The 25,868-nt window shown below is 37.7% G+C and overlaps 3 protein-coding genes across 10 annotated transcripts in view; 2 read left to right on the plus strand and 1 right to left on the minus strand.

Annotated features, from left to right (window-relative positions):
• LOC141911423 (Na(+)/H(+) exchanger beta-like) overlaps positions 1–6,894 on the plus strand; it is a 60,487-nt gene extending 53,593 nt beyond the window's left edge. For 5 of the 8 annotated variants that reach the window (XM_074802441.1, XM_074802443.1, XM_074802442.1 and 2 more), the window contains one exon: positions 5,842–6,893. In XM_074802441.1, coding sequence (XP_074658542.1) covers positions 5,842–5,975 — 134 coding nt within the window. In that variant the 3' untranslated portion in view covers positions 5,976–6,893. Of the gene's footprint in view, positions 1–5,345; positions 5,419–5,841 lie in introns of all 8 variants that reach the window. The other 3 variants (XM_074802438.1, XM_074802437.1, XM_074802444.1) reach the window with 2 other exon arrangements.
• Positions 6,895–8,230: 1,336 nt separating this feature from the next.
• Positions 8,231–13,300, minus strand: LOC141911034 (presenilin-associated rhomboid-like protein, mitochondrial). The gene is made up of 9 exons (XM_074801982.1): positions 13,237–13,300; positions 12,645–12,849; positions 12,199–12,324; positions 11,356–11,500; positions 10,415–10,564; positions 9,671–9,741; positions 9,113–9,223; positions 8,840–8,937; positions 8,231–8,394 (listed from the first exon to the last, which is right to left on the minus strand). The coding sequence occupies exons 1-9, from the start codon at positions 13,284–13,286 to the stop codon at positions 8,313–8,315; spliced, it is 1,038 nt and encodes a 345-aa protein (XP_074658083.1). The 5' UTR covers positions 13,287–13,300; the 3' UTR covers positions 8,231–8,312.
• Positions 13,301–13,329: 29 nt separating this feature from the next.
• LOC141911116 (gamma-tubulin complex component 3 homolog) lies at positions 13,330–25,840 on the plus strand. Its single transcript, XM_074802078.1, has 19 exons — positions 13,330–13,472; positions 13,981–14,029; positions 14,318–14,382; positions 14,841–14,908; positions 15,160–15,234; positions 15,331–15,581; positions 15,969–16,135; positions 16,677–16,795; positions 17,310–17,504; positions 18,190–18,486; positions 19,124–19,234; positions 19,458–19,753; positions 20,178–20,382; positions 21,361–21,496; positions 22,048–22,136; positions 22,434–22,565; positions 23,024–23,164; positions 23,837–23,956; positions 24,271–25,840. The coding sequence occupies exons 1-19, from the start codon at positions 13,397–13,399 to the stop codon at positions 24,427–24,429; spliced, it is 2,751 nt and encodes a 916-aa protein (XP_074658179.1). The 5' UTR covers positions 13,330–13,396; the 3' UTR covers positions 24,430–25,840.
• The last annotated feature ends 28 nt before the right edge of the window (positions 25,841–25,868 follow it).

Raw genomic sequence — 25,868 nt, forward strand, 5'->3', positions numbered from 1 at the left:
CTGAGAGGGGGGGTTTATGTACACTGTACTCTTGGGAGGGGAGGTTTAGACTTGACTCTGAGAGGGGGCTTGATGTACACTGTACTCTTGGGAGGGGAGGTTTAGACTTGACTCTGAGAGGGGGGGGGGGTTGATGTACACTAAACTCTGGGAGGGGATGGTGTTACCCAATTACTCGAACTGCTTTTTGTACAAATGCATATAGACATTGTCGAAAATAATCCATTTTTTACTATTAACTATAACAAAGAATAATATCCTATTGGCTAGTTAAAAACTTTGAGATTTCTTTGAGATTTTTGTACAGAATAGCGAATTTTAAAAAATATCATTTATAGATATTTAGATATCGAATGATTAATCATTATTTGTAACTAATAGGAAATATTTCGAATCCAACAACGATAAACAAAATCCAACTCCGGTCACTTAAGAATTTGTTTTGACAACTTGTTTAAAGACCAGGGGCCGGTTCCGTAGTCAAGACTTAAGTTCAAAAGTGGTCTTAAATCTTAAGATTTGTCTTAAGCTGTTAGATTAGCTATAGAACTAAGATAGTCTGAGACTGGTCTGAAGACTGGTCTGGAGACTGGCCCCAGTTCCAAAGTGGAGACTTAAGTCCAAGGATGTAACCAGTCCCCATCGGCTAATTTCATAGAACAGCTCTATTTGTTATGATAACATGATGCTATTGGAACTTTAATGAAATGGCCTCCTATTTGTTATTACGTTGCGGTAGTAATCAACGTAATTCAGCGTACCGTCCATGTGGGTTACTGTGACAACAATCTCACTGTTACTTCTCTATTATCGTCATTACTTCTTCGTCATGTGGTTCCAAGTCTCAACTTTGCGTAACGTAAAAAGCTTCTGAATCGATTTAAAATAATCGGAATCGATGAATAAATTAAATCGATTCAGTCTTTTCTAATGTGACGCTGTTGTAAAAATATTCATCGAATTTTCTCACAAAGTTCAGTGTGAATGAATAAATCACAAAAGACGCTTATAAATGTTGTAAAAGCTATAAGAATGAAGTCGACCCTTCTCTTACTCAGTACAACAACTAACAACATGCTTCTTGGTGTAGAAATATTCAGTTTCTGGTCTGATGAAATTGCATCGATTTCCAAAATTCTTACCCCTGAGATATTTGATAAGCTCAATGCTGCGGTATTTACCAAAAGAACCTCCCTAATCAAATATCTGTGCTATCAGTTTGAGACAGAGTCTACTGTTATGCTCTTGGTAGAATTTTACTGTATTTCATAAACTCTTACTCATTATTTGACACCAACTCCGGGTAGAATTTTACCAATCTCAACTTTACTGCAGTAAGAAACCGAGTCTACTGTATTTCACCATGGACGTATAAACTAGTTTAAACTCTAATCTAGTTTATACGTCCATGATTTCACAAACTCTTACTCGGTATTTGACACCAACTCGGGGTAGAATTTTACCTATCTTCTGAGTAAGACAGAGTCTACTTTGCAGCAAAATTACATATAGCTTTTATTGTTTGCAGTTTTTGTTTTTCAATCACGATTCAAATGATATATATCATATACATATACATATATACTGTATACTATTTTTATGATTAGATTCAGCGCTATCTATCGTTTTATTTTAAGAACTGCTCAACTGATAGTAACTTATTTCTAGAAACATGCATCTATATACAGTAGACAGAATAAAGACTCCGCTCAAGTCCGATCGACCATTGAACGTTTGTTGAAATGATATTGTGACTGGCAGGTTATGCACCTGATGTTGCAGGGCAAAAAAAAGATAAATAATTAATTTACTAAAAGATAACTAATTGATTTATTCTAAACCCTGTTAACACGGCTAATCTACGAATCTTAAACCATAGGCATCCCCAAGGGGGGTGCGGGGGGTAGCGGATGCACCCCCTTTTCGAGATCTAGCTAACTTCTCAAGTTACTATGTAAGCAATGTTCAAGATTTTTCTTGCCAATTTGACTAGACTTTTAACTCTAAATGATTCAGTTAGAGCCTGGAAAAATGTCTCTAGCTAAAGCCTCCAATTTTTTTGGGGAGGCCCACCAAACACCCAACATTGTGGATAGGCCTACTCTACTGGATTGATGCTTATTCGAACCCCTATGTAAATTCCTGGGGATGTAAACAGAATCGTATTAATGAGGTTCAACTATAAAAGGTCATAGCTCACTTTTATTTGATGTCTAGTTTGATGCAAGTGAACAATACATTGTATATCATGTAGCTCCGATTATCATTTTCAAAGCAAACAAATTTTCACGGTCCCAAAAGGTCCGACTTGAGCTGAGTCTACTGTGTTTACCTACGGTTGAGGGATTTTCCAAACCTGCAGGCGAAATGGTCCCTTTACCCACTGCCGTTGACCAGATTAGTTTCCCGGGTATCTATTCTAAGCTATGCTTCAAATACCACCGTATAACAGTTATGCCTAACATACATGTTTAGCTCTAATGCTGCCAAATTTGTTGGTAATATTTGAAAAACATGTATTTGAAAATATTTCCGAATTCATCACCACCTTTGCAAATGTTAGAATCGATCCAGATTAGAAAACTGGCAAAAAACCTGTGGTGTTTTTTAAGCCCAGAACTTTAAAGAACTTTTCGATTCATTGAGCATGAATTTGGTCGAAGCAATTTTAGAATGTATTAATATGTAATCTCCCGCGCCCGTGGGTGGACCATGCGGGTCCCCGGGAACTTGGAATCCTATACAGTAACCACCGAGTTGAATCGTCTTGTTACCGCTATTTAATGGATAACGATGAATTGTGTAAAAACAAATCTGCTGATACTGAAACTGAATTCTTCTGATTGTCTGATTTTACCAGGTGATTGTCTACAGAACCACCTGATCGAATTCCAAAAAATATCAAAACAACGCAAACCCACCGTAAATGAAAGAAAAAAAAAATATTTATCCGATAATAGAAATATACAACTTCATCGTTATCTTATGTGTATCATTTATATTCTTGTAAAATGAATATATTATTATTATCATTAATATTATTATTAATATTATTAATATTATTATTATTATTATTATTATTTACATATAAATATTGTTTACACATACAATGTAAATATATCGTTTCTATTATAAATCAAGAAGAAAGAAAAAAAATGATTCGGCAACAAAATGATTTTTATTCCGTTTGTGTTCGTGTGTTTTTTTTTTCAAATCTAATTCCCTGGGTTGAGTTTCATAGAATGAGGGGGCAAAATGACTGGTCTTAAGTTGTTAGATTGGTTATAGAACCAAAATTAGTTTAGACTGGTCTAAGTTGTTAGATTGGTCATGGAACCAAAATGAGCTTAGACTGGTCTAAGTTGTTAGATTGGTCATGGAACCAAAATGAGCTTAGACTGGTCTAAGTTGTTAGATTGGTTATGGAACCAAAATGAGCTTAGACTGGTGTAAAGTTGTTAGATTGGCTATAGAACCAAAATGAGCTTAGACTGGTCTTAAGTTGTTAGATTGGTTATGGAACCAAATGAGCTTAGACTGGTCACAAGGTGTTAGATTGGTTATAGAACCAAATTGTGCTTAGACTGGTCTTAAGGTGTAAGATTGGTTGTAGAACCAAAATTAGCTTAGACTGGTCTTAGATTATGGCCATAGTTCCACTTTTGTGATTGATTCAGAGTTGAATCATTGAAAATGAACTGATTTGAACTCACAACTGTAGCAACTCGGCCCCTGCCTCCTATGAAACCAGGCCCTACTGTTTTTCACTGCTGCTGCGCTGGTGTTATACATAATTATTCCACGTGTTTGTCTCGTTATACTGAATAAGCTTTGCTAATTGTATTTTCACTGTTGTGTCGCCACGGCTCAATTTGTTCGTCGTTCTCAAAGGAAAAAAAAACAATTTTAACCAAATTTTCCTCTAACTATTCAATCTCTCAAGTACAGTTTATTCAGTTGTAGAAACGTGGCTTTTGAGGTTGTGGTGCTTTTTTCGGTGATGTAGCTTTTGACCGACGATTGATTCCTCAAGTCGCCCCTAAAATTGCTTACCCTTCAACTCCGCTGGATCAAGGCGATGGAAATACCTGCTACTGGTGATATTTACCTGCCCCCAAAGCCTACAATCAAGTCCCCTGCCTGGTGACTGGTTTAACCCTTAAATTCGAGAGAGGACACAATGTAAATTCTGTATCATTCGGGAAAGGATCCAAATCGCTTAAATGACCGAGAAATAGAATAGGGATATCCCAATATCAACTGTTACAACTCGTCACCGCTTCATGGGTTCATAGATACCGTGCCAATTCTGACATTGCTTGGGCTTTTATATTGCCGGAAGGCTTTTTAAAAGGATCCAAATCGCTTAAATTTAGCGCGTCACTCGATCGGTTCCCATCAAAATACTAATACAATTTACAATACTTTAGAAATGTAGCGAACTTTACAATACTAATACCAGACCAATTAAAAGAGGTCTTGGTGCTTGACGCAGAGACTTGCTGTCATACAAAACAACAAAAGCTAATCCAGGGGAGTTCTGAGACTTGTACAAGTCAACGTGCCCTTTTTAATTTCGTCAACAACACAATCAGGGAATTTACAAGTTTCGAAGTCTGTCATGTAAATCACGTATTGTGTTTGACAACCAATACGGCGGAATCATGTATAGAATAGCAGCTACAAAACCTATGTAGATGTGCAGCATTTGAAAGCCAGTCTTACGTCTGGTCGCTGCATCGACCTCAGGTCACTGAACACACAAAATTCTTAATAGCGTCAGTCACTACAGTTCAGTGGTCTAGTGGTTAGCACTCAGGCCGTGAATACCAGTCGGCCCGTGTTCGAATCTTGGTGGAGCCACGCTAGTTTTCTTTGGATGACCTGCTATTGAGAATGAAATCTTTTGTTTTGCCTGGAAGATGCCTATTCAGCGGAATAATTCAATTTTCTAGATAATGAACTGGACTCGATTAAACGTTTCATTTGGCAACGGGTCTCAGCCTGAATTGATATGTCGAAATTAGCAAACTATAGATCAGTTATCAACCCCTGTCCTTCCCTCTCCACCCTGTAGTAGGCTGTTGCGGGGGCGGCTCTAAGAAAATACAAAGAAGGGATCGAAAAGTAAAAGAAAGGCACTCGTCGTGTTAGACGTCTTAGAAGATGCAGATTCTGAAAAGATGGGTGTCAAATTCGCAGGTATTTCGCGATTGGTGTCTTTTCAAACCTCAATGAGGAGGCAGCTGGGTTCAGACCCCCGACAGATCCCCATAGATCCGCCCCTGCTGGCCAACGATCCAATAGAATAATTTTCGATGGTTAATTGATGTTTTTAATTATAGGTACCGGTAAGAACCCTGTAGACAGTGACGTACAGATAACTCGCTTATAGATATTATACTAAAACTCCAAGAGGTATAGAACAATCAGTAGAATGAAATGCACGTTTCTATAATTCAATGAGGTTTGGCATCATCAGTTGAGACATCTTAAAACATACCCCCTGCAGGGGCAAGTAACCCCGGGTTAAAGTAAGCTGGATCCACAGTTCCAAAGTTGTGATTTAACCTTGAAAATGTAACTGAGTTTAACTCTAGTTAAAGTTGAATCAGTTGATACAAGTAACTCCAGATTTCAGTTGGCTGGGTCCAATTTTGATCCAACTGTGGAACTGGATCCAGAGTTTGGAATTGTTACGTTGATAATTGCCCCCTTGGGAGCAGAAGGTAAAGTGATTTTAACTGTAAGATTGGAATGTTTGAATTCTTTAAGAGAAGTTTTTGGAAATCGAAGTTTATCTTTCTATTTCATTATAACTCGGAACTATCTTGTTTACAGGAGGAACCGCTGTGGCACCGCTGAATTACGACAATACTGAAATGAATGAAACAAAATTCTCCAATTGTTCAGAACGGCGTCAAAACGAACGTACTCCCGATATGTCTAAAATCACCAGGGAAGCCCTTATTTGAAATCAGCGACCATCAGAGAGACAGGGACTCGTTTAAAATCACTCACGACGGCCGATCTCCACCCGAAATCAATGGAGATAGGCCTACATCTTCGTTGCAACTGAGCCTGTTAAGGACTACAAGCAACTATACAGAAAGATACAGATACATGGATGAAAAAGCGACTAGACGATGATCCCCTGACTGAGGCATCGACCTTATTCAAAGTCAATCCTGAATTGAAACAGATTTATCAAACAGCAGAAATAAATGTATGAAAAAAAACTCAGATTGTGTATACACGATATTGTAATTAGATTTTAATGTATAGATGTGCAAGAAAAGCTTGAAAAGCTTAATATGTAATGATATGTATAAACACTAGTATATTAGGCTAAACAAAAATGATACCTTGTTTCTCCGCAGCGGCCGGGTCATTTTTGTACAATATGATAAAATTTATAAACAGTTCATTTCTATAGCGGCCGGGTCTGTTATGGTAAAATTGATCACGATTTTAAAAAAAGTAATGTATAGGGTAGATAGGCGGCCGGCCGGGTCAACATTTAAGCTCAGCAGAGCGGAGAAACAAGGTATCAATTTTTTTAGCCTTATCTTAGATATTAAGATGTTTTCCAAAGTAATGAACAGAGTTCTCCAGTTTTCCAAACGAAGGTCTCGATGCATAGAATCAACAGAAACGTTCTACTTCATTGTTTCATTAGTAGTATGATGTGAACTTACTAATCAATCGTATTTATTTTGCGAAATGTAACAAATGTATTAAGGAAGTAAATTCAATATTGATATGCAGCTAATTATAAATAAATTCATATAATTTACGGGATACTAATAACTAATAAGTGCTAATGGTAAGTGAATAATCCGTTTAACTAGAAACTAATTCTTCTATGTTCACAATACTTTTTGATTTTTTTTTTACATATATACTGCGATAATAAACTCGTTCTATTGTAATAATTCATGCAAATTAATTTCTAATTTATGCGCATATGATCTGCGGTAAATGACGTGTCATACTAAGTCGAGGATAGCGGTGTCTCGGGTTCGAACCTAATGATTATTGATTCTGATTCCCAGTGATCCAAGTGCTAAATATAGGATGTCCAGGGGTATCCCGGGTTCGAACTGATCTGAGTGGATCTGAGTTCTATCAGACGAGACACAAGAAACTGTTTCAAAGCCAACAATTGAAAGGTAAATAGGGAACGAAACCGGCTTGCAGTAATCCTCGGGGCTACAGCATATCAGGAAATGGGACGGGGGGGGGGGGGCTGGACCAGAAACCGAGCAAACAGAGTTTTACGGGAATTAAAGTACATTCGTAGATGCTCATGACTTCAGAGTTGTCGCTTTACGATAATATACCGGTACGCTCTAATCATCAGTGACAAGACGAAATTTGACAAGAGCTGCGAAGAAAAAACCAACAACGAGAAAAGGGGCTTGGATGAACATACAGAGTCTCACGGTAATTCAAGTGCATTTATAGATGTCAACTGAGCCATCTGAGCAAACGGAGAGACCCAATTAGCAAAAAGCCAATGATCAAAGCCTCTAGGCGATAATAAACATATAAACAGCCTGCGTAGAACCTGATTAAGGACGAATCATATATCTGTATTCATCAGCACTCCAGGCATCCTCCCCCGGCAGGGATTCGAACCTGATGGCATCGAGATTGCCACGGCACGAAACCCTGCCATAATCGACCGTGTGCGCAGATACATGCGCAGTTCAGATGATGTGATTTTTAGCCAATCAGAAATCCCGTTTTATTTTCGCCCGGGTTTCCCATTTATAGTTCTTCCTTGAAATTTGCCTCAACGATTATACAACGAGCAATCTGATTGGTGCCGCCAGTTTTCGTTCGGAAAGCTGCGCATGTACCTGCGCACCCGGTCTACTGATGCAGGGGTTCGTGCCGTGGCTGAGTGTAGCGATGCCATCAGGTTCGAGTCCCTGCACAGGGAGGATGCACTCCAGGGTATATGCGCAACTGACTGGTTGCCTGGACGAATGGCGGACTGGTTTATTATTCGAAATGGTGATTGTGGCTACCGTAGAGATGGTGGAGAGGTAGTAGGGGTTTCCTGGGTTCGAACCTGGTCTATTCATAGTGATTCAATGCAGATGCTGAATAGGAAAAGCAGGTGTCCAGTCCTGTCTATCGATAACGACTCAAACCGAAACCAAAACTAAAATTTGGAGCTTATCATAAAATCTTTTATTCATCTCAATCGATTTGACTTTACACTAAATATACACATATAAAACAAAGACTTCTATTTATTTACAGCTTAAAATTCAAATAAACATGTGGCGACCTCTATTGTGTTATCCTCTTATACTATGCCATACTTTCATTAGTTTTTGTCTGTTGTGCCAAATTAACTCATGACCATACGATACGTACCAGCTGCAGTAAAAAAAAAACAAGCATATTTATATATACAGTAAACCTCGACTTACTCAGAGATGGCCAACTAGGACCAAGAGTGGGATTCGTTGAATGGGGTGGACCTGAAAATTGGAATGGGCACATACCGGGTAATTCGAAAAGGGCAGATTTGGCAATGCAAGGGGTATATATATATATAAGGCCGATATATTATTCATAGAAAATAGAGGGATTCATAGAAACTTTGCAACAAACACAGGCTTTTCTGGCGCTTATCAGGGCTCATTTGGATTTACTTTTAGTCTTTGCAAAAATGTTTCTTTCAGACTTTTTGGAAGGCACATTCGAATTTTGAATAAATACGCCCTGGCAGAGTTTATACTAACTCTTGACAAAAAACGAGATAATTTTTTCCGACGCATTTTCATACTTTTCACATTTAGAAATCTACCCGCGTACTTACATTCCAAATAACATTCCTCCCAAATGAGCGGCATGATCCAGTAACCTCCAGCCCAGAAATAATCCAAGCGCGTCGAACGTTAAGAGACCAATCATTGCCTGAAATGATATACATGAAATCTTTTGAAGATAACTCACGCAGTCTGGTCTAAATTTCACTCAAAATTTGTCAAATTCCAAGTTTTAAATTTTCTAGATTTTTCTGAATCCCAGAGTGCACCAGGTTTTCCAGGTCAGTGGCGCCACCCTGTGTAGGAATACGTATTAAACTTACGCTGTGAGCCGAGAACGAATGAGGTAAAATATCACCGATAAACGCGACACTGAGCTGAGCATCGGGATAATTCATACAAACCGCTCCCAATACTGCCATTATAGCACCCGACTACAAACAAACAAAGAGAAAAATATCAACAGATCAGTCAAACAGGTATCGATCTACTGCAAGTACGACCATCTCAGACATTTGACTCTTTTTCTACACTTTACATGTGTTCAATGTTTCACCTGAGACATCTTTAATTGAAAATGAACTACAAACATCGAAAATGAACTACAGGCATTAGACTTTTTATAGGCATACTTTCAAAAACTGATCGTCCACACTTCACATGTGTTCAGCACTTCACCTGAGACATTTCTTATTGAAAATGAACTACAAACACCGGACATTAGACATTTTATAGGTGAACTGATCATTCAGACTTAATATTTCAATGGAAAATGTCCAGATTGTAGAGTCATTGTCTGAGGGGGTGCAAAGCTTCATCAGGCTGCAGATTGATATCAATGCACATTTCTGGTAAGGATTTTAGTTTTGATTGAAACTTACAGCACCGAGTGAAGGAACTAAAGAAGGACGGACTGTTTTAGCTAAATAACTCATTAGTGATGATACAACACCTGAAAATAGATTTTAGAAATATTCACACTTTTATTACAAAATCTTACACAATATTATGAAATGATCCAATGAAATGGAAATGGTCATCATTTATAACAGGGTTCTTACAGATCAGGTCATCTAAAATTCCCTGACTAAATTGTAAGATATCCTCAGCATGTTTCTGTTCTGGGATCGGTTTCTAATCAAGAGGTTCCTTGTGCCACTCGTCACCAGCAACAACAACATGAAACCAAAAATTCAAATTCTCTGATTAGATTATAAGATATCCTCAGTGAGGGCTTTTTCTTATCAAGAGGTATCTTGTGTCACTCGTCACCAGCAAAAACAAGACACCAAAAATTCAAACTCCCAGATTTTCAAGAAATCAGTCACAATTTTCCCTGCATCCAGTTTAAAAAAAGTTAATTTTTTCTTTCATTTATTCGATCTTAGATATACTCAGATTTCAGTGATTGTTTTAGTTATACTTAATTCTAAGGTTAAATCCGGAATTCCCGATTTTGCCGATCTGTAAGAACTTGGATCCAGTTCCACAGTTGTGAGTCAAAAGTTAACTCTGAGTTAGAATTAGTTCATTTTCAATGCGTTAACTCGAGTCAAATCTTAACTCACAACTGTGGAACTGGGTCCCGGTACTTTACGACCGGCCACTGAATATGTGATACTTACCGCCGGTGAGATAGAATCCTAGAAACTGCTCTTTACCGAGATAATGAGTAACTACACTAGAGAACGACCACAGAACGTACATGTTGGCCGCGAGGTGGAAAAATGAATAATGACTGAACGTAGATAACAACATCGACCAACAACGACTCCCTGAAATATAGTCAAATATAGTGAATTAGGTATAAACTAACTCCCTGAAATTAAGTCAAATATATTGAATTAGCTTTAAATTGACTCCCCAAAATTAAGTCAAATATATTGAATTAGGTATAAATTGTTTGAGTCAAATATAGTGAATTAGGTATAAACTAACTCCCTGAAATTAAGTCAAATATATTGAATTAGCTTTAAATTGACTCCCCAAAATTAAGTCAAATATATTGAATTAGGTATAAATTGTTTGAGTCAAATATAGTGAATTAGGTATAAACTAACTCCCTGAAATTAAGTCAAATATATTGAATTAACTTTAAATTGACTCCCCAAAATAAAGTCAAATATATTGAATTAGCTCTAAATTGACTCCCCAAAATTAAGTCAAATATATTGAATTAGGTATAAATTGTTTGAGTCAAATATAGTGAATTAGGTATAAACTAACTCCCTGAAATTAAGTCAAATATATTGAATTAGCTTTAAATTGACTCCCCAAAATTAAGTCAAATATATTGAATTAGGTATAAATTGTTTGAGTCAAATATAGTGAATTAGGTATAAACTAACTCCCTGAAATTAAGTCAAATATATTGAATTAACTTTAAATTGACTCCCCAAAATAAAGTCAAATATATTGAATTAGCTCTAAATTGACTCCCCAAAATTAAGTCAAATATATTGAATTAGGTATAATTTGACTACTGGATATACAGTCTTACTCTTGTCATGTAGAATCCCTAAACTACGAATGGAAAATTCAGATGATATGTATTTTTCGATGTTACCTTTCGCTGGATTTGAAGTGAAGAATTTCATCATAATGGGTTGAATGCGTGGAAGTCTCCACAATAGAAAGACGCCGGCATTTAAACCTATGATCGTCGATACTACTTTAACACCGGGACTCATCTGATTCCAGTGCATGTTTATCTACAATACATAGAAAACAAGGATATCGATTCAAACTTAAAATCTAGATAAGTCTTCAAGTTAGAGTTAGTCAGTTAATTATTCAGATCATCTTCAAATAGTCAACTACAAGAGCCATTCTAACTGACACAACTGTGGAAATGGATCCAGTCAAGTTAAGCCCACACAACTGTGGAACTAGATCTACAGTGAAATTAAATCCACATAGATTTACTAGTTGAACTGGGTCAAGAGTGGAATTAAACCCACACAACTTTTGAACTGGGTCCGGAATCTACCTCAACACGTAGCCAGATGCTCAAAAGTTAGTTAAAGATAACCGGTTGATTGTTACAATAGAATTACAATTGTCACTATATCAACTATCCACCGACGACTGGCAAAATCTAACCAAATTTTGAGCAAGGTGCCCCAGAACTATGGAACTGGAACCCAAACAACTGTGGAACTAGATCTAGAGTCAAATCAAACCAACACAACTGTGGTACTAGGTCCAGAGTCAAATCGAACCCCACGCAACTGTGGTACTGGGCCCAGAGTCAAATCAAACGCGCACAACTCTGGAACTGAGTTCAGTCACATAAATTAAAACCACACAATGTGGAACTGAGTTTTGAGCAACGTGCCCCAGAACTATATGGAACTGTGACCATATTTTCAAACTCGTCGATTATGCCCGTGTTTTATGAAGTATTTACCTGTTGTCTGATAGAACCAGCTTTACCGAACGGATGATGAAACGCTCTGTGCATCAAACGTCTCGAATCTTGTCGTAAATTCTCGTATTGCCAGATCATACAACCTCCAAAACTGCACGCTCCAACCTGGGCAAAAAAAAAAGAAGAAAACATCGTAATTGCTTTACGATCTCGAAAGGGCGCTAGGTACAGTTACCAGGGGAACACTACAACAATACGATGAGACGTCAACATTTTAACGGTGGCTGGTTGACAAAGGTGATTTTCTAGAAAAATCGCTGAAGAAAATTGATTTACCGCTATTCTCGTAAGCGGTAAGCATTTATAAATCGGATGGGCTTTAAACAAACTTGTGGTTAGTGAAAATATCCGATCGCGAAACTAAACCACAGACAGGTTACTGACTCTAGGGGTAACAGTATTTTTTTCGCGAGATGTTCACTTACCGCGACTGTGAACCCGAACGGTTTCAGTAGATTACGATAAGTTAATTCCCCGTTAGGTTTTATTTCCTGTTCGGGAGCAAGACGAGATTTCTGAGTGATGCTTCGACGTTTTAACGTTCTTACCACCGTGTTGTTGCTCGGCGACAGCACATTGTTGCCGGCCGATGACGACGGCGGTCGAAGGAAATTGCGATAAAATCCACATCTGTCGAAAAAAAACAGGAATAAAGTTAACAAAATCTCAGCGATTTTACGAAAAGCGGAAAAACTATGTAATCAGCGGAATTCAGACTTTTTAGAAAGGAGTTTCAATTTCATCGGGTTGCAGTTATAAAAGTGGCTGGTTCGATCTAAATCACCGAATACTTGGCGGCCACATTTTTTTGTGTCAGGAGTAGCAATATACACTTGGCAGTAAGGACAAGGTTCTTATTAAAATTTCAATATGGACAATAAAATTAATTGGATTTGTATTGATTTAAATGTTTCGTCAGTCATCTTTTAACGAAATTGAACAGAAATTCAAGCGTAATTCGGCGAAAAGCTCTATTTTATTCAAATTCATGTTTTAATCGGGTTGTTTAACGCTCACCTGGCCGTGAAAGCGCAGTTTTTAGCGAGTTGTAACGCGAGAAGAGTCATTTCTGAGAACGGGGACCGGCAAGTGCTGCCCCCAATCCAATATGGCCGCCTCCATGGATACTTTTTGAACATTTTCGAAAATCCGCGCATCGTCGATAAAATCGAATAACATGACCCTGAACGATTCAACGACACCGAATTTACTCGTCTACAAATTGTGTTCGCGGATTCTTGGTGTAAATAACGGTAACTAGTTACTGAATCCATCTTAAATTCGCTTCTTTTCTCCATTTCCCTGTGTAACTAGATCAAATGTAAATCAAATTTTATTCACCTTCATTTCTGCTGTTCTGTTAAAAATTAAACGCACTATAGTTTGATGGATCCTAGACTTACCTCTTAAAGACTTAGAGGCATTTTCCCTCAAGTCGATCGGCCATTTTGGCATTTGAAGAACTAGTTCCGAACTCAAGTTCCATTGAGTTACGGGGCCAATATTTGGCGTCAAGGGCGACGGAATGAGAGAGAGCGAGTTAAATTGAATGGAGGAGTTTTTAACTAAACTCCTCGACAGATCCAGATGTTATCTTCCACCAATTGGTTCCACTCTAATGTGATGGCACGTCTGACAACGAAGACCCTAAACTGATATTCGTGTCACTGACTTCACGACTAATTTCTCTGAAAAACCCGAAGTTCGCCCCCCTTGAATTACCAGCCGTTATAAATTGACATCGTTTTTTCTCCGTTGTAGAAGATGCGCTGACTCCACATTTTCAATTTGCGTTAAGAATTCTTGGCAGGTAAGAATTGATGAATTGATCATCTGTGTCCCGCTCTGAGCATCAGCTAAATTTCAATGCTGAATAAACTATCGCTCATAAATGAAAACAAAAACAACTTTAGTAAAAATTGTTATTTATTTCTGAATGCAAATTCCTCACTGAACAAATTGATGGATAATATTTCGAGATCAACCGATTATTAACGAAATTACGGACCAAAACGTCGCACGGAGAGCACGTGTGACAGACAGTAGAGTGAAAGTACGATGTCGACTCTGTTTGAATAAAACTCTGTGATTATTTCAGTAATTTCTGCACGTCTCTCGACGCTCAGGACGCGTTTCAAGTATCGGAGAAAATCAAAAGAAAATGTAAGGGTTTAAAAAAATTTTTCGCTTGGTGCGGGCGTCCAAAATCGAAAACCCCTACCTACGCTCTTTTTAAAGGGATCTAGAGTTGCAAATAGTCAAATCTATTTCCAGTCTTGTTGATGAATATCATTGAGAGAAACCCACGATATCAATTGAAACAGTCAACTATGATTGTTTTTTTTCTATGTTTTGAGTGATAGAAAAACCAAAAACAATTGTTTAGATTGATATGTTATATATACCACGATATCAATTTAAACAAGTATAATTATTTCTTTTCTTACGTTTCGGGTGGAATCCTTCCACTCATCAGAGTTTATTTGAAAATGTTGTTTTAATTCATATTGTAGCTTTCTCTTAATCAGAGTTGTTTCATTTTAACCCCCGCCCCCTCAGTTTTATGTGATTCTTTCCCTCCTGCTCTAAATTTTCCATAAAATTAAGCTCGTTTTTTGTAGTGGTCCGAAAAGGGAGGAGCAAAGATGCGGCTATTTTTTCGGAATTGAACCGGAAACTCGAATCTCTCGTAAGTCGAAAATTTTACTTCAAGAATTTTTTTCAAAAAATTGTCGGGTTTTCTTTTAAGATCTCATTAATTCATTACGATTATCTTTTCTGAAAAAAATGTTTCCTATGTCTGTCGGTTAATTACTTTTAACATCAATACACCGTGATGCGGTGTACTAGCAAATACCATCACCGATCTATACACCGCATTGCAGTGTAGACGCGCTGAAAGGGTTAAATCATGAGAAAGTTATGTTTCCTATTTTGTAGGATATTCTGCGCAACAGAGCCGGAGTTTTGTATTTGTTAATGTCACTTTGCGATGACAAATCAGCCGATAACAAGGTTTAAATTCGATTCTTCAATTCTTCATTCTTCAATTTAAGAAAACCGCAGAAATCGAGGTTTTTTTTAAATTTCTGATATTTTATTATTTTTCAGTCGTCTGCTAGTTTCTCGTCGACGCTTCCGTCGTTTATTCTGCCGCAGACGCCGTTTCTTCCCGTGACCTCGACCCCGTTCAACCCTGCTCAGATCGCGGCGACCCCTCGGCTACCCGTATCGGCGACTCCGGGGGCGATGCCTCCTCAGACCCCGGGCGTCGGTTTCGTCACCTCGTCGACTCTGACTAAAAGCAGCGGATTCAGTAGTTTACATCAAACTGATCCGACTCCAGCCTCATTTCATCCCAGGTAAATTTCAAATGACAAAACCTGGATCCAGTTCCACAATACAGTTCCACAGTTCAGGACCCAGTTCCACAGATCTGGTTTTGTAGTTTGATAGTTCTTGATCCAGTTCCACACTTCTTCACTTCCACAGATCAGGACCCAGTTCCACAGTTGTAGATCCAGTTCCACACTTCTTCACTTCCACAGATCAGGATCCAGTTCCACAGTTGTAGATCCAGTTCCACAGTTTTAGATCCGGTTACACTGTTCTTGATACAGAGTTCCACAGTTGGTGAACAAGTTCCAAATTTGGCAACTTGAACTTAACCAACATATCTGAAGAACTGGATCCTGTGTTCAATTTCGTGTTCAAACTCTAAAAAACATATAATTTACCTTTTGTTGCAGCTCAAATCTCGGTGGAGCCGGTTACCATAGCGACGGAGCTACTAACTACGGCAGCGTTCAGAGATATCTACCCACGCCCTCTATTGGCGATACAATACATAACGATCGTCGCGGCAGTTCAAGTAGTTCAACGTCGAGTCGCAGTGTACGTCAGATCAGGGATAACAGTGAGTACCATCATGTAGTGATTACATCTCCAGTGGTTTTAAACTAATTCTCCACATCTGCTATTCTACAACCCAGTTCGAATTTCATTATTCGGGGTCTCTAGACTCCTTGATTCGTTGAAAACTCTTTCTAAACAAAAAATATTTTTCAATATTCAAATATTTTTCTTGAATATCCTTGAATTTGAGCAAAAGTCCTTGAAAACTCCTTGAAATTAGAGAAATTGGCAATTAGAAAATTTTTAGGTTTTTGGCTAGTTATTATACACACAGATTCAATCCACCGAAATAAATGGTTTACCGAGATAAACAGTAATGATTTAGGAGTCAACAGTAATTGGGATATGAAAGTGATGCAGGCACTTCTCTAAATTGAAAATTTTCTCTTTGGAAATCTGCAATGACTGATCTGTAGGGACCCTGTTATTGTAAATAAACTAATTTTCACTACATTAACCATATTGTAGTGCCATCTGGTGTGCGCCGCCAGTATCTCAGTACCGCCAGTAACTCTAATTTGGTTTTGATTGTATATTTGTAGCGTCGATGGAGTTACCGCAGAATTTGTTACTCAGAGACATCATCTTCATTTTACAAGGAATCGAAGGACAATACATTAAAATCGATCTGGCAAAAGACGGCTACAAAATCGAATCTAAAGTGAGCGCAATAATTACTCTACTTTTATGCGAAAGTTTGCCGGGATATAGCATAGCAAGGCTTTGCGGTAGATTTGTGGTTCATTTTCAATTTAAAATGCCTCAGGCGAAGTCACGAACACATGTGAAGTTTGGAGGATCAGTTTCTGAAAGTGTACTGAAAAAATGTCTGGTGTTTGTAGTTCATTTTCAATTGAAAATGTCTCAGGTGAAGCACTGAACACATGTGAAGTGTGGACGATCATCTTTTGAAAGTGAGCTGATAAATGTCTAATGTCAGGTCTTTGTTGTTCATTTTCAATTGAAAATGTCTCAGGCAAAGTCCTGAACACATGTGAAGTGTGAATGATCAGAAATTTGATATAATGGAGATAAAGTAAATGAAATGTCTTCATATAAGGTCTTAATCTCTCTTGAGACACAGCCCCCACTGAGGATATATCTCATGATTTAATCAGGGAACAATTTTTTTGTCAAAAGTATCAGGGAATCTTAAATGATTGTTATTATTTCAGGTTGGAATCCCGAAATCGCTGCGAGTTTCGATGTTAAAACTCGTCGAATGCGGTTGGCTCCACGATAAAGTGCGTAAATACACCGACTCTCGCGTCGCTGAGAAAACATTCGGACTCGTCGGGCAGAGTTTCTGCGCCGCGTTACAACAAGAGTTAACCGAGTATTATAATCTGATCGCTGTATTCGACGCTCAGGTAGAATAGAATATTCAATTCCATTGCGGAATAGAAATAGTGGATTGATAAGAATATTGAACAGAATGATCCAAGTTCCATCTGGAATTAAATCCTTAATCTGGAAAGTTGGGAAAACTGCAGGAATTTTGAAATAGTAATTATATCTGGTTTGTGAATATTTGACAATTTTATCTATTTAATTTCTGGGAAAAATTTGGGAAATTCATTTTACACTTGATTATTCAGTATTTACTAATGGCAACTTAAGCAATATTTCTTGAAAATCACTGTAAATAATTAGTCACCATTAAAATGGTAAAATAGAAAATTCAATTCAAAGGCCATTGTGGAATATTAGAATATACTGAACAGAATGATCCAGGTTCCATCTGGAATTTAATCTTGAAAATGGGGAAAACTGCAGGAATTTTGAAAAAGTTAAATTCCCCGGTTTGGGATTAATTGACAATTTGATACAGGTTCTTTTAATCCAGGAAATTCATTTTACCACTTAACACAGGTTATATACTAATGGCAACCTTTCTCCTGCAAATATTGATGTTTCTTGATGGTATCTGTTCATTTCCATTTAGCAAAATTGAACTAAAATCTGGGAATTTATGTTGGGAATCATGCCTTTCATTAAAGGTCCTTCATTATTTGCTTTTTATTTCGAATGTGTTTTATCGTTTTCGTTAAAAAGCTTCAACAAGATCAGGACATCGGAATAGTTCAAGATGGCTGCCATTTGACGATCAGGCGTTTGAGGATATGGTTACTGGAGCCGTTAGTTCGATTGAAAACGCTCGCCGCACTCGTCGATATCTGTAAAGGAAAGAAAGGTGGCGCTCTCGCATCGGCGGTCTACTCGTACACGCAGCACGGCGATTACGATATCAGGAATATGATTAAACACACTTTAACGCTGGTCGTGCAGCCGATATTCGCGACCTTGACCCGATGGATTTACGATGGTGAACTCGACGATCAGTTTCAAGAGGTAAATGAATGATGTCTGAAAATGACTCGTGGGGGGAAGTCAGGCTTGGGGGGAAGTCAGGCTTGGGGTTGTGGTTGGAAAGTCCGGGAATTTGTAGAAAATAGTTTGAAATCAGAGAATAATCGGGGAATTTGTAAAAAAAAGTTAGAAATCAGAGAAAAGTTTCAGAAATTTGTTGAGATCATAGTAAGTGAATTCGAGGGCAGTTTGAGTCACCGCATGAATTGGAGGAGTGTGAAAAGTTTGAAATAGCCTCTTGCCCGGAAATCAGGCAAAAGTCACAGAATTTTCTTTTCTTTTAAATAGTCAGGGAACTTTGTAAGAACAAGTTGAAAATCAGAGAAAAGTTGGGGAATTCTGTAAGCAAAAAAAAATTAGAATCAGGGTTAAGTCGGGAACTGATTGTTGAGATCGCTAGATCATGCGTAAAATCTAACAGTTTCCTTCTATGTCTTACATATTTGTTTGTGTTAATATATTGGATTCTTAGCAGATCAAGTCGGGGAAAACAATGTGCATGTCAGGGAATAGTTAGGGAAAAGGCGATTTTGCCCTAGGATGATACTGTTGGTTGCGGCTGTTGGTCTGCTGAAGATGTTGATGTTGACAAAGTTTTGTCATTGTTGTTATATTTCAGTTTTTTGTCGCGTCCGATCCGAGCGTCCGAGAAGATCGATTGTGGCACGATAAATACGGTTTACGTAAATCAATGATTCCAAGTTTTATTCAAATGGAACAAGCGAGAAAGGTAATGAACACTATTAGAAGAGTACACCTGATGATGGCTAATAGTGTTTAGCCGAAACGTTGCTCAAAATAAATCCTCTTCTATTCAAGAATTTTTCATCTTTGACTGAATCATTGTCGGATTTCTCTCGTCAAGCTACGATCTTATTTACTGATAATAACCTTCGTGATGATATTTTTTTGCGAGTTTCTATCCGACCGCTGTATATCGAATATTTTTTCAGATTCTACTGATCGGTAAATCGATCAACTTCCTGCGAGCCGTCTGCCGAGATCGCGAACAGGTGAAAAACCGCGACGTGGTGAAACGTTCCGAGGCTAAGAACGTCGACGCGATTTTCAATCAGGATCTGAATCACACATTCCAGAACATGGTCGACATGGTTTACAAGGAAACCAGTTCTCATCTGTTGACCGTGTTGCACTCGAAATATAAATTCATGGATCATCTGAAAGCGATGAGACGTTATTTACTGCTCGGTCAAGGGGATTTCATACGGCATCTCATGGATTTATTAGAGTAAGTTCCGGTGCGGATCCGGGTACCACTGTCAAGGGTAGCACAACTTATAAAAAGGGCACGATTGATAGAACACTATATCCGTGTTGACGCGATGTAGAGAGAATCCCACAATTATAACGAAAAAGTCCGAAAATGTAACTTCGAGATAGTAGTTTATTTCAACATTTTGACTATATCCTGAAGATGACTATTAGGATATAGTCGAAACGTTGAAATAAACTTCTATCTCGAAGTTACATTTTCTGACTTTTTCGTTATAATTGTGGGATTCTCTCTATATAAAAAGGGCATTTTGAAATTAAAAAGGGAATTTTGAAATTAAAAAGGGCATTTTGAAATTAAAAAGGGTATTTTGCTATATTAACACGTACCGGTAACCTAAAACTGGATTCAGTTTGATGTGGATTGTTTTTCGTCGCAGGGAAGATTTAGCGAAGCCGGCCGCCAGTTTGTATCTGCACAATTTAACCGGTATCCTAGAGACGGCGATCCGAGCGACGAACGCTCAATTCGACGACGGCGACATCCTGAAACGTCTAGACGTCCGTCTGTTGGAGGTTTCCCCCGGCGATACCGGCTGGGATGTATTCAGTCTCGACTACCACGTCGACGGTCCTATCAGCACAGTGAGTATTAAACTTAGTCATATCTTCTCCAAATTCGAATTCCTCTCCAAAAATTGATGAGCAAATGCAATGTTTTTTTTCGGTGCCAGTTTCGTTTCACCAATTTTTATTGTGCATTTATGAAAATGAAATAAGAAAAATATGAAATTAAAAGGCCATGCTTGAGAAAGAAAAACTAGTGCGAAAGGATTTCCTTGAGTTGATGATCTACTTCACAATGTTTCGATTTCAGCCGCGATCACACGTAGATGATTTGGCCCGTGCCTAATAAGAGATCGCGTTCACACCCAAACCACCCACTCGATAAAAAACAACGCTTAAACAAAGCGAAGTGAGTCACTTCCGGGACCAGTTGCAATTCAAACACAAAGATTTGGAATTAGGCTCGGGCCTGGTGTGACGCTCATGTGATCACGGCTTTTATCCCTAATAGTCTACTATATGAATACTTATAGAATCAGTACGAAGACCGGAGTGTATTTATATTTTCTAGGTAATTTACCTGGATTGTATTTGTATTTTCTAGGTATTTACCTGGGCCCGGTTTCATAGACTGATCAAAGTTATCCCTGGGGGTAAATCCTCAATCTGGGTGACAACCACCATAGTAACAATGAGAAACCATGGTTATAACTGACAAATTTCAAAATGTTCCTAGGGACTATCTTTCTTCCATATCTATGAAACCCAGCCCTGGAGTGTATTTGTATTTTCTAGGTATTCACTCCGGAATGTATTTGTATTTTCTAGGTATTTACCTGGAGTGTATTTGTATTTTCTAGGTATTTACCTGGAGTGTATTTGTATTTTCTAGGTATTCACTCCGGAATGTATTTGTATTTTCTAGGTATTCACTCCGGAATGTATTTGTATTTTCTAGGTATTTACCTGGAGTGTATTTGTATTTTCTAGGTATTCACTCCGGAATGTATTTGTATTTTCTAGGTATTCACTCCAGAATGTATTTGTATTTTCTAGGTATTCACTCCAGAATGTATGATCATGTATTTGCGTGTGTTCAATTTTCTATGGAGAGCTAAGCGTATGGAGTATATATTAGCCGGTGTGTGGACCGGTCAAATGTCGAATAGTCGATTTCTGAGATTACTGCCAGGTCAGTATATTAAACCATTGTAGTCCCTGCATCCAGCAGAGTTACTTTCAGCTAAACTACTTTAAGTTAAGCTAAGTTACGTTCACCCTGTTTATTAGATAGGCTTATCATAAATCTTGAAATAAAACTGGTATTAAGAATTGAGCTGCGATGAACAAAGATCAATCTATGCTTAATTTGCTTAAAGAGTTTAAACCATTTTTGTGCACTTTATCCTGGGGTTAAATGTACAATCATGACTAGGATTAAAGTCCAGTTTAAAACCAGTTCAGTTCTGCTGCCGATCTGACTAAGATTTAAGACCACTTTTGACTTACCAGCTAGTCACGACTGTGCAACTGGCCTCTGATTCTTAAGGGTTTAGACCATAGTTGGAGATATATTTACTGTTCTCTCTCTCCCTCTCCCTCTCCCTCTCCCTCTCCCTCTCCCTCTCCCCCTCCCTCTCCCTCTCCCTCTCCCTCACCCTCACCCTCTCCCTCTCTCTCCTCTCCCTCTCCATGCTTTGAAACTTCATTGTATTAATTTATTTTTTTGCGTTCTGTTTACAGAAATGGCACCTGTTTTACATCAATGTCACATGATCACTAGTGAAATGGTTCATTTTATTCAACAAGTTCAATATTACATCAATTTTGAGGTACGTACAGGAAATCCATGAATCACCTCATGAATCATTCGAACTGGGCACGAGTATCGTCGCGAGTTTTGATGCTATCAGGTTCGAATCCCTGCCGGGCGAGGATGCCTTGATAACTGATTAATTTGAGATACATTTACTTTCATGTTGGAATCGTATTGGAATTGTAACGTGTATTGTAGGTATTGTAATAGTAACATGTATTGTAGTTATTGGAATTTTAACATGTTACATGTAACTTAGGTATTGAAATTGTAACATGTATTGTAGGTATTGGAATTATAACATGTATTGTAGGTATTGGAATGTTCGTGGGATGAACTATTGAAGAACGTAAATGAAGCTGAAGATTTAGATTATATCATCGCGGCTCATCAAGTCTTCCTCGATACGATCATCAATCGGTCGCTACTCGACGAGAAATCACGGGTTCGTATTGTTGTAATGTATCGTAGTAACCATTGAAATAACCGACAATATTTTGAAAAATTTCGTTAGTTCTTCGCTCGAGTTGGATTTTGTCGGACAAATTGAGCATGATATTCGAAAGATATTTCAACAAATATCTAAGTAAAATGGCCACTGACCTGGAAAAGTCAGGGAATCAGAAAAATCTAGAAAAAATCAGGGATAACTCTGGGAATTGGACAAATTTTACCAAAAACGTTGTTAACTCAGGGAATTTGGATAATGCTATTGATCACTTGTTTCTTTATCAATACGTGATTCAAAGAAAAATGAAGAATTGTAAAATTTGAATCCTAGAAAGTTCTCCGATGACAGGGAGAACTCAGGGAATTTGTAAATGGGTGAAAATTGACCACCCTGCTACAGGACTGTGTACTGTATGCTGCTGATTCTAAAATCTTAATTTCGTGTCGTTTCAGACAATACTGACTCAGCTACGAGCGATATTCGATCTGATAATTCAGTTCCAACAAATTCAAGATGAAATGTATTTGTCCGGACAGAATGAACTCGACGCCAGGGAACATTATCAACATACGATGAAAATAAATACTGAACAGGTAACTGTGAGGTGTCATCTTAAAGCAAAAACGAAAGTAATTTTACCGAATCGGTTGAAGTCATTGAAAATGAGAAGGTTGTCATTAGAAAATACCTTGTTGAAGTCGTCGTGATTGAGAAAATCACCTTAAGTTGCTAATCATAATTTTACTGAGTCAAAATCATCGAAAAAATGAGATGGTCCTCATAAGTTACTAGAGTAATCATAATTTTACTGAATGGTTGAATTCTTTGAGAATGAGAAGGTCATCATTAGTAACAACAGAATTAGATCATAATCATTATTTTACTGAATCACTGAAGTCATAGAGAATGAGAAGGTCATCATTGGTAACAAATCTTAATTTCCATTGAATGTTAAAATCATCAAGAATTAGGTCATATTAGAAAATTATCATAATTTTACTGAATCATGGAAGTTATTGACAATGAGAAGATCACATTTAGTTACTAAGCATAATTTTACTGAATCATTGAAGTCATTGAGCATGAGGTATGGTAATCATAATTTTACTGAATTGTCGAAGTCATTGAGAATGAGAAGGACTTATAATCATAATTTTACTGAATCAATAAAGTCATTGAGAATGGGAAGGACTTATTATCATAATTTCATGGAATTGTTGAGGTGATTAAGAATGAGAATGTTTTTTCTATGTTACGTCTGCTAGGGCCAGTGGGGTGTAACAGAAGATGAAGAACAGATCGAACAGCAGCGACGTTTAGATTTCATACAAGCGGTAGTTTATTCAACGCGCGCTCGTCTACGAGTTCTAGGACAAACTTATCAGGTACGCGGGAAGAAACATCGATATTGATACAAATGAATCAAGGATGGTATTTTGCACTAGCTGATCCAACACCTCTCTTTCCTCCTGGGACCGGTTTTATAGACTGTTATCAACTTTAACCTAGGGCTAATGCAATTCATGATACCAGTCTATAAAACCGGGCCTTGTATATTACCTATAAAAAAAAGGATATGTTTTTTGTTTTGTTGTTTCCATTTGGGAAAGTCTAAAAAATCATCCATCTGTCTGAAATACTCAAATTAGGCTTGTGTGATTGTGTCTTAAATGTTTTATTTATGTCTGTTTATTTGTAGGACATGGTTCAGCAGTTTTTGTTGATGTTAAACCGTCACAACGACGTTTCGTTGCGATTCCTCAGTTTCCGTCAGGATTTCAACGAGTATTACAAACAAAAGGAACCGCGTATAAGAACGTCCTTGACCTATTCGCAGTCCGGACGACCGGTCGTGTGATGATTTCACCGAATACTCGAGAGACGCCCCCCGGGGTCCCAGAGATGGAAGAAAAGATCAAGCTAAGCTCATGTTGATTTCTATGATTGATTTAACATACGAAGGTTTATACTCTAACCGTAAGTCGGCCTTGGTAACTTAAACTAACTATTGGTCTACACATTTGTCGATTTCTGTGACAAAATTATTTTAACGAATTGAGATTTACTTTTGTTTTATCAGTGTTAGTCCTTCATGAGTTGGAGTTGGTCACTTAAACAAACAAAACTACAGCCTAAGTTCGTTATAACACTGCCATCTATTTGTTATAGCGCCATATTTTTCATCAGTCCCTACAGTGGCTTTTTAAAGAACTATTACTGTAACGGTCAACTAGGCCCTCACATTTGAGTTATGAGTTAGCATTTTTGTATAAATTTGAGATTAGATTTGACCAGTGACGAAAGTAACCCACCGTAAACTAACTGTATTTACCCGTTAGTTGAGTTAGAAAACAATGAGTTTATGTTGAGCTTCCAGTGCCATGTATTTCATACATACTCGAATAAATAATAATTGTACATTTATAAAACAGGTATCAATTGCAGCTTTGACCCCACACCCCTCGAAAAAGTATTGAATGATTAAGGGGTTGAGGCTGTACTTTGATAAGAAATATCAGTAAACCTCGCCTTGCTCACACATGGCCAACTTAGACTTTTGACTAACTCGGACAAAATTGAGGTCATGTGCAGGAGACTCTGCTCAATTCGGATCTTTTGTGAACGTAAAAATGTTTCACACTTAAGTGATATCCGAGTTGGATTTGGATTATTTCATAAATAGTGTCAACAAAAAAATAATTCATCAGACATCACAGTTGAACAGATCTGATGATCCTAATGTATTTTCTGATCCTTTACTTCGACTTTCTCTTAACATGGATAAAACCCAGTTTGTGGAGAGTTTTGTGAGGTTTACTGTACTTAAGTTCTAATTATCTTTTTGTATTGTATATAACGCTATTGTGTAATGAATTTGTACTTAAATTAGGCTAACAAAAAATTGATACCTTGTTTCTCATTTTGCCGAGCTTAAAAGTAGACCCGGCCGGCCGCCTATCTACCCTGTACATTACTTTAGAAAAAATGATCAAGATAACAGACCCGGCAGATACAGAAATGAACTGATTACAATTTTTAGGGCAGTTTACAAAAGTGACCCGCGCGATTAAGAGAAACAAGGTATCGTTTTATTTTAGCTATACTTGTATTCAATGTATTTCTAGCGGGCTAGGATTGTAATTCCCGGAATTCACGAATAATTGAAAGTTTAAAATGTTTGCATTTGTTTCGATCTCAGGCAGCTGGTTCTGTATAACTGTAACTAAAGATCAAAATATCGTGTAGTCCAGTGATTAAAAGTCTTGTATGAAAACATTCATTTCAATTTAACAAATA

Source organism: Tubulanus polymorphus, chromosome 9, assembly GCF_964204645.1.
Source record: "Tubulanus polymorphus chromosome 9, tnTubPoly1.2, whole genome shotgun sequence".
NCBI classification, from domain to species: Eukaryota; Metazoa; Nemertea; class Palaeonemertea; order Tubulaniformes; family Tubulanidae; genus Tubulanus; species Tubulanus polymorphus.

What these genes read in the sequence shown, in the direction of transcription:
- LOC141911034 (XM_074801982.1), bottom strand. Translation starts at nt 13,286, where the DNA reads ATGACTCTTCTCGCGTTACAACTCGCTAAAAACTGCGCTTTCACGGCC. An exon ending in CTGGTTCTATCAGACAACAG is followed by an intron (nt 11,501 to 12,198) that starts GTAAATACTTCA and finishes TATGTATTGTAG; the next exon opens with ATAAACATGCACTGGAATCA. An exon ending in TAGTTCCTTCACTCGGTGCT is followed by an intron (nt 9,224 to 9,670) that starts GTAAGTTTCAAT and finishes GTTTGTTTGTAG; the next exon opens with TCGGGTGCTATAATGGCAGT.
- LOC141911116 (XM_074802078.1), top strand. Translation starts at nt 13,397, where the DNA reads ATGACCCTGAACGATTCAACGACACCGAATTTACTCGTCTACAAATTG. An exon ending in GCGTTAAGAATTCTTGGCAG is followed by an intron (nt 14,030 to 14,317) that starts GTAAGAATTGAT and finishes TGATTATTTCAG; the next exon opens with TAATTTCTGCACGTCTCTCG. An exon ending in CCAGCCTCATTTCATCCCAG is followed by an intron (nt 15,582 to 15,968) that starts GTAAATTTCAAA and finishes CTTTTGTTGCAG; the next exon opens with CTCAAATCTCGGTGGAGCCG.